Here is an 8684-nt window from a genome sequence, read left to right on the forward strand (position 1 = left end):
TTAAAACCATAGCTTCTACTTACATAAAATTATAAAGTACAAAGAAAAACAATCAATGGTACTTACATCTGCGTCCTCGCATTCAAAGTAACGCCGCCCGACGTTGGGTCCTTCTGGAAAAGTCCTAGCCCTCATAGCAGAGCCGCAAAAGCAAGTAACCGGAATTCCTGACGCTGGAGTAGGTCTGGCGGGTGATGCTGCTGAAGAAGATGATGGCTGAGAGTAAGAATATTGACCCATTTTCGAAGCCTGGGAGAAGCAACTACTTTCGAAAGCTTCCCGTGAAAAAGTTAATTTTTAGGGTTGTGTGTTAAGTTTCTGTGGTTGCAGCATCCACTTACCCTACTTTAAAAAAAATATATTTCTATTAGTTGTAATCCTTTAGTCTATACGCTACAGAGATGGGTTGATTGAGCTGACTACACAGAAGAGAAACGTGTTGCAGGCCTATACGGTTGAGTATGTAAACCAGCTTTCTAGTGGTCTCAACCAATCAGATTTAGAAACGTGTTGTTATATGGGGCCATCAACAAGAAAACAGTATAAATTAATTTTTTTTGATTAAATTGCGATTGTTAACACATCCAAGTTACTTTCAGGTGGACAAACAAAAGGTTTAGACAAAGAAGGACAACGTGAAAAATATATAGGAAGGACAAAAACATAAAATGACGTTACTTCGCCGTCTCGATGAAATGGGAAGATAGATATAGGAGGCAGTGGACATAAAATGTAGTAGTTATGTCTATCGTCACCCCAAATGTACTGAGGTAGGCAAAGGAAACATATGCGAACAAACATAGATGATGGGGAATTATTGTCTACGGGCGATCAACAAAAAACACAAAAGGCCAATACGATAGTCAAGGGGACAGAGAAACAACACACTCTTCGAAGATATCAACGGCATATATTAAGAGGGCCTTCTGATACGGTAGACAATATCACTGTCCAGGAGATACTTGCCGAAGTCGACCGTAGGAACCATGAACACGCATCCAAGTTACAGCGCATGTGGGATGTTGAAAGGTCTGCTTTAAAAACCGAGATCCTTGCAGACTTGGTAAGACTATTGCGTGGAAAAGGAACATCCTCTAGAATAGGAAACAACATTAATTCCAACTTATTGGAGGAGCTTAACAAGTGTTCATGGGCATCTTATGGCACCAACATCGGCGACATATTGAACGGGATCAACAAGGCAGCTAATGAGGTTCCAAATTTTTCTATTAATCTGCCCTCTATGTAAATGTTCATAGTTACAGACTCCTCTTGTGTGCACAGGATGAGCGTGGTTCAGGTGGCAGCGTAGAGAAATCTCATGGCAGGTCTGACGAAGTTGGTGAGGATTGTGGTATCAAAACTGACGACGGCCAGGGAACAAAGGAGGATAACAGCTGCGATGTGGACAAGAATCATGTCCACAACAAAGATTCAGAGCACGAGATAGGCGAGGTAAACGAACCCCTAATTTTGTTAATTATGTTCCTAGCCTACTTTGTTTCTCCTAGGAAATAGTAACTTTTTTTTTTAAGCAGGGATCAGTTGAGGCGAACATGGATGAGGCTGAATCTCCCTCTGCGGCTGCCAACGACCACGCCCACCATGAAGACCAGTTAGAGGACATTGACACCAACATTGTCATATGTTCTCAGCCGAATGTGAATGTAAAAGACCAGGTATGCTACTTTGCCTCTTCAAATACGAAATATATTTTTTTAACGAAAGCTATATTGTCCACCATATTATCTTACCGATGTCTATTAATAGGAAACTGGGTGTCCATCCAATTCCCAGCATACCGACAACGCTGCTTCGGGCAGTGAATATGAATCACAACAATCAGAGACAGCTTCAGAACAGGTTTTTATCCGAAGACCTACTAACACCCAAATGTTGATATGTTTTGTGTGTGTATATTTCCTTCTATAATTCCTTCTATACTAATACATAAACAGGATTCTTGTCAGGAAGTCTCTTCTAATTGTGACCAGCCAGCTGCCGAGGATGATGATGGCGACATGGATCCTATAGACTTGACTGACCCGCAGGTAGACAATTGTTTGATTTTCTCTAGTTTCTAGTTTTCGCGGAACAAACCATCCTTGATATATCCATTAACCTATTCAAGTTTTTGTTGAACAGGATTGTGCACTTCAGCAAGTCAAGAAAATTCCTAGGAAAAGAAGGAACTCTGTTTTAGACCAAGTCCTTACTCCATTGCCACCAAAGAGGGCCAGGAAAAGGCCCAGGAAATATGGACATTCTTCGCAGAAGAAGAGGAAGGTAGATGTATCCGATGAGGCGGATGATGAGTCGGTAGATGGGTCGGAAGATGCGTTGTACGATCCATTCAAGGCGGTCAAACCTGGGCTCCGTAAAAAATTCATTGCCAAGTTGTCATCCTACAAAAAAAGGTATGCCATCACTTTCACATTTGTTATCCCGATGGACATTAGTGTGTAGACAACTAATCCCCATTTGTCTACGCTATGCAATACTTTACGCTAACAAACAACATCGAGTATATGATTGATGGCTCATCTGTGAAGCCTTCATTCTTTGAAGAGTTATACACGTCGCAGCATTGGGTCCACACCCCTGTAAGTAACACTGGTTCTGAATTTTTACCGCACTATTTTGCGGTCAGCTTGTTTACAAATTGTTTCACATTGCAGCATATTGAAGCGATGCTAGCGTCGACCTGGAGGCGTTTTGGTGAATCATTCCTTGAGAAAAGGATTGCTGTCCTTGACACATGGTTTTCTGGCATGATCGACGATGAACTACCACGTTTCAGGAGGTCCAAGAAGGCCGGAACTAGGTTTGCGTGGAATAACATAATCAAGAATTATGTCCGCGGTCAAGTACACAACCGCCCTGGTAAGCTGGCTTGGTTCACCGATGTCGACACAGTGTATTTGCCAATGAACTGGGGGAAACGGCACTGGGTTTTGCTTGCAATTCGCCTCAAGAAGGGGAGCATTCTTGTCTTTGACCCATTAATCATCTACAACGGTCCGAGTAAGGCGCAACGGTTTATGAAGCCTTTATTGGAGCTGCTCCCACACATTATTTCAGACTTGGTGAACCCCTCTGAAGACGACCCCCCTCTCCCTAAGGTGTTCAGCTTTGAGAGAGTTGAGAATATCTATCAAAACAAACGGACGGGAGACTGTGGTCCACTTGCTGTCAAGTTCATCGAGCTCGAGGCGCACGGATATAGAGCAGATGATATCATATCAGAAGCCATGGTGGACGAGATGAGGTTGAGATATGCCGTTGATATCTTCGAAGAGTGTGTTGTTTCTCTGTCCCCTTGACTATCGTATTGGCCTTTTGTGTTTTTTGTTGATCGTCCGTAGACAATATTTCCCCATCATCTATGTTTGTTCGCATATGTTTCCTTTGCCTACCTCAGTACATTTGGGGTGACGATAGACATAACTACTACATTTTATGTCCACTGCCTCCTATATCTATCTTCCCATTTCGTCGAGACGGCGAAGTAACGTCATTTTATGTTTTTGTCCTTCCTATATATTTTTCACGTTGTCCTTCTTTGTCTAAACCTTTTGTTTGTCCACCTGAAAGTAACTTGGATGTGTTAACAATCGCAATTTAATCAAAAAAAATTAATTTATACTGTTTTCTTGTTGATGGCCCCATATAACAACACGTTTCTAAATCTGATTGGCTGAGACCACTAGAAAGCTGGTTTACATACTCAACCGTATAGGCCTGCAACACGTTTCTCTTCTGTGTAGTCAGCTCAATCAACCTATCTCTGTAGCGTATAGACTAAAGGATTACAACTAATAAAAATATTTTTTTTTTAAAGTAGGGTAAGTGGATGCTGCAACCATAGAAACTTAACACACAACCCTAAAAATTAACTTTTTCACGGGAAGCTTTCGAAAGTAGTTGCTTCTCCCAGGCTTCGAAAATGGGTCAATATTCTTACTCTCAGCCATCATCTTCTTCAGCAGCATCACCCGCCAGACCTACTCCAGCCTCAGGAATTCCGGTTACTTGCTTTTGCGGCTCTGCTATGAGGGCTAGGACTGTTCCAGAAGGACCCAACGTCGGGCGGCGTTACTTTGAATGCGAGGACGCAGATGTAAGTACCATTGATTGTTTTTCTTTGTACTTTATAATTTTATGTAAGTAGAAGCTATGGTTTTAACCATTTAGGGTCTTTTGCATAATGGTCTCCTCCACTTGAACAAGTGGTGGGACGAAGCCATATTGGAAGAGTTACGAAACATTAAGGACAAGTCCGAAGAGCAAGATGACCGGGTGAAGTACATCACCTACAGCAAAACCAGTGAACGATGCGACCCCAGATGGATGCTCTCTCGGGCCAACCACCACGAAAAACTACTCAATCAATTCATGGAGGCGGTGGAAGATTGCAAAGCATCCGTCGCCGAACTAAGTGCACACGTTGACGAATTGTCCTCCACCCCCTCCCCAACACCACCACGAACGGGCCTGAAATTGTTTAAATCGCATCAGATTATTTACAAATTTCTTGGCACGATCTACGTCGCGCTGTTTGTAAACTTTTACTTCTCCAAGTTTGCCTGATTTATGGACCCTTGTGGACATTTTTCTGGGTCTGTTATCTTTTTATCCGTTTTGAACATGCCATGTGGTTGTACCTCTGTCCCCTTGTGGACAGACATTTTCCTCTGTTTGTTTCGTTTTCAAACTTTTTAGGCGAGAACCCTCTTTTCGGTTGTTGTTGCTTTTTGTCTACTGCCTAAGTTTCATATGTGTTCAATAGCTATGAGTTTGGTGGACATGATGTGCGATATAAATATGTTTTACAAAGTTTGTTGGGGGGACATAATTTTATAACATGGGCCAAACCCTTGGCGGTGGACATACTGTACGAGGCTTGTGGGTTTGGCCTAACGGACAATAAGTTTTAATATACCCGAGGACAACATTTTTACGAACCATTTACGTGGACATTTCAAGCTGTCGTTCTCAATACTTCCCAGCAACATAATACCATCAGGGTTTAGGGTATAGAGGACATATAATAAATACAAGCTTTAGGGTATAGAGGACAAGTTTGAATCTGCTTAGTTTCCGGTCGACAAGTCCTTTTCTAAATTTCGGTACTTCATGAAACCTTCTCAGCGACATGCCATAATTATGTGGTTACGTTAGAACCAACATGATACAATATTAATTACATGCTACCCATTTGCAAACCAATTTTGTCATCACATCTACACGTTACTCCCGTATTTATTACCCAACTCAACTTCCATTAATACACACTAATACGAGGAAAATTATTCCTTGGCACCATCCCAACTAACGTTCACACCTACTTTTCCTAAAATTAATTCCTAAGGACAAGATATTGAGGTATATATGTATGGATAGATTGTCTGGCTAGTTTAAATGCTTTTTTGCAATGGATTCTCGGAAACGAAATCTTAGAAATTTTCTTTTCTCTATCCCAAAAAGTATTTTGATCAAAATTCTTATTTTGCTTTCTCGTGATGGGTTTGAAGATCTAGGGCCACTTATGGCTACTGGGAAATATGGAATGCAAATAGTTTGTGACGAAGAAGTGTTGAAGGCAACATCCCTCATCTCTTTCCTACACAACCCTGATTTGACCAACAAATGGTGGAAATATCGTTCCTTCTTTGTTCGGTGTGTGAAAGCTAAAAACCCCACAGCTTGCTTCTTGGAGAGTCTTCGTTTAACTTGCCGAGAAGGTCTCATCAACGAGGGTATACAACTTTTGAAGACAATATCACCTTTGTCCATAGAAATGGAGTTCTCACTAGGTATGTTTCTTATTACTCGTGGACATTATGACGAAGGTTTGTCCACAGTGTCTTCATTTCAAAGGAGAGCAGGTTCATACGATGAAGCTGAACGGGCGGCTGATTTAGTTTTCCAATTCATTCGTGAGATTGGGCCAGTTAGGATATATTCAAATATTGAATACGCTGCAACATGGAGATATCGCCAAGTTCCTACATGCATCTTGTATTATGGACCAGATGGGTTGAAGTGTAGTAATGAGTCTCGCTGCGAAATATGCTGCCCATGGTGGCGGTCCATCGACTTCATGTGTATGTTTTGATGGGGCAACATTATGTTGGACGTCTTTGTTTCGATTGTCCCATAATCCTTCTCGGTTATGTATGTAGGTCCATGCGCGCCGACAAATTGTATATGTTATAATATGTAGTGCAATCTATGTATGTCCACGTAGAGGATTTGTCCATTGAACTATGGTATGTCTACGATTAACTAATACTAATTATCCAACGCACGTGTATTTTTTCCCCACTACTGCCACAACAATCACACAACTGCAAGTTTAATGCTTGTTCATAAACGACAAACTCCTTACACTTGTGGACCAAAACACTTCTACAAGACTCCGCAAAATACATACCCCGATTATATGTGGTGGACCAGTTAAATTCCCAATTCTGGTCCACTAATCACATTTTACAAATCCAAAATTAGATAACAGACATTACACCCCGATTATAGTCCACGGATCAGACCTTCTGAATTGTACAAAAAATTATACCATCATTAAACCATCATCCTCCAAAAACCTGCAAAATATCCAAAAACCTCTAAAAACTAGATAATTTGTCTGCCATCACACGTTGAACCTGCAGAAAAATTGTCTACTTCATATAAGGTTGGAACAAGTCTTCCTATTGTGTCCCACTCCATTACACCTTCCACATCTGGATGGAGTTGTCCGTTTCCTCACCTTATTGACAGACGTAACCAAAAGTGGATTAGAAGCATCCCAAGCATACACCGCAATCTAGTTATAGTCCACACAATCATTTATACTTACCCGACGTTTCTCCCCTTGTGACGGGATTCTTCTCTTCTTTGGTCTACCCCCACCGCGTTTTTCCTTAGGCGGATTAATAGGTACTTCTTGAACTACAGCTGGGATGTCCGTATCCTTCTCCTTAGGCACCGGCATAATGAGTTTCTCATACTTTTTTCGCCATGGCTCCACAAAGTAACTCAGATCCACAAAACTGTATATATCTAGCTGTCTCACTCCCCTAGCAGCTAATGCGTGACAGCAAGGTACCTTCAATACATCAAAAACGCGGCAAGTGCATGTTTTATTCTCGAGGTCCACGATGAAACCACACCCTGCAGCATCGTTTACTTGGTATACCCAATCACTTGCGGACAACACTGCACAGTTTACGGCATCCTTCAAATGGTCTATTAGAATTGCCTCAATTTCTGGTGTACATCTAGTTCTCGTTTTTGATGCTTTTATCCTCCTTAAGTGAAACCACCTCATCAACATTGCCCGTATGAATTCGACCATCGAGACAATCGGATAATCTATCGCTTTTTGCATTGCCGCATTCAAAGCCTCTGATATATTGCTACTCATCAGGTTGTAACTCGCCTGGAAAATGAGATAATGTCCAATGTGGTAATCCTATTTCCTTAAGATAAGTCGCACACTCTGGTTCACGTTCCTCTATTTCAGCCCACCATACACGGAAATCTCCTACCGTATACGCCCTTGCCGCCTTGCTAACAACTGCTGCCAAGCCAGCACACCCGAAATTATGCTTCACATTCCTGAAAAGATGCACAGTACACGATCCATGGTGTGCTATAGGATAAACTTCCCGTAGACCAGCATAGATGGATGCGTGTCTATCAGACACAAAGACAAGATCTTCTTCGTCGGGGAAAAATTTTTTCAGGTTCTTAAAGAACCACACCCATCCATCTGTGTTCTCTCCATCTACCACCCCAAAAGCTAATGGATAGATTTGCATATTTCCATCTTGTCCACTAGCAGCAACTAGACACCCTTTGTACTTCCCCTTCATGGTCGTCCCATCAATTACTATCACCTTCCGTAGATATTTATATCCAGATATCGATGCACCGAAAGCGAAGAACGGATACTTGAAAAGTACATTCGCATCTTTGTCCATCGAGGTGTGCATGTCCGTTATTGTTCCTGGATTCGTTGTCTTCAGCAAGTGCATGTACGTGGACAGAGGACATTCGTCACTGTTGAAAACTGCCATATTAACATAAGGATCCCAATCAGGCGGGTATTCTTCGTTTATCCGGTCTGTCCACTCGTCAAAATCATAATCTGATTCCTCTCCCGAACCAAGAGATGTTTGTCTTGATGGATCATTCGCTTCATCAAATAGGTCCCCCAACATGTCCACTGCATCTTGTTCCTCCACCTCCTCCTCTCTTATTCTTTTATGTTCCTTACCCCTTTCGCCAACGTCAGTTTGTGCCTTGTGAATGGCCTCCACGGTGGCTAGATGATCCAACAAAACTTCATCTTCTAGAGTACACATCTGCTCATCTACATCATCTTTGCTAGACATTATATTGTCTGCTTCTGCAATTCCCAAATGTCCACCACATGCTCCCCCCATTGCCAAATGTCCACCATCTGGATTAGCTATATGTTGATCGTGCTGCCCATCTATTCCTTCTTGAGACCTTCCTTCGTCACCTTCTCCCATTGGGTTGGTAGCCAATATCCCTTCTTCACCTTCTCCCATCAGAGTTGCGTACAAATAAAGTCCACCGTACTCTCGATGCTTCATCTTAAACAACCCCAATTCCACTTCATTTGTTATTGAGATAGGAGGCATCTTTACTTGCGT

General features: G+C 42.0%; 1 protein-coding gene across 1 annotated transcript; it reads left to right on the forward strand.

Annotated features, from left to right (window-relative positions):
* Positions 1 to 3946: 3946 nt before the first annotated feature.
* LOC111831445 lies at positions 3947 to 4590 on the forward strand. Its single transcript, XM_023785581.1, has 2 exons — positions 3947 to 4120; positions 4195 to 4590. Exons 1-2 carry the CDS (start codon positions 3947 to 3949, stop codon positions 4588 to 4590), a joined length of 570 nt encoding a protein of 189 aa, XP_023641349.1.
* Positions 4591 to 8684: the final 4094 nt, after the last annotated feature.

The sequence above is a fragment of the Capsella rubella genome, unplaced genomic scaffold (genome assembly GCF_000375325.1).
Source record: "Capsella rubella cultivar Monte Gargano unplaced genomic scaffold, Caprub1_0 scaffold_99, whole genome shotgun sequence".
In the NCBI taxonomy this organism is placed as follows: domain Eukaryota; kingdom Viridiplantae; phylum Streptophyta; class Magnoliopsida; order Brassicales; family Brassicaceae; genus Capsella; species Capsella rubella.

What these genes read in the sequence shown, in the direction of transcription:
- LOC111831445 (XM_023785581.1), top strand. Translation starts at nt 3,947, where the DNA reads ATGGGTCAATATTCTTACTCTCAGCCATCATCTTCTTCAGCAGCATCA. An exon ending in TTGAATGCGAGGACGCAGAT is followed by an intron (nt 4,121 to 4,194) that starts GTAAGTACCATT and finishes TTAACCATTTAG; the next exon opens with GGTCTTTTGCATAATGGTCT.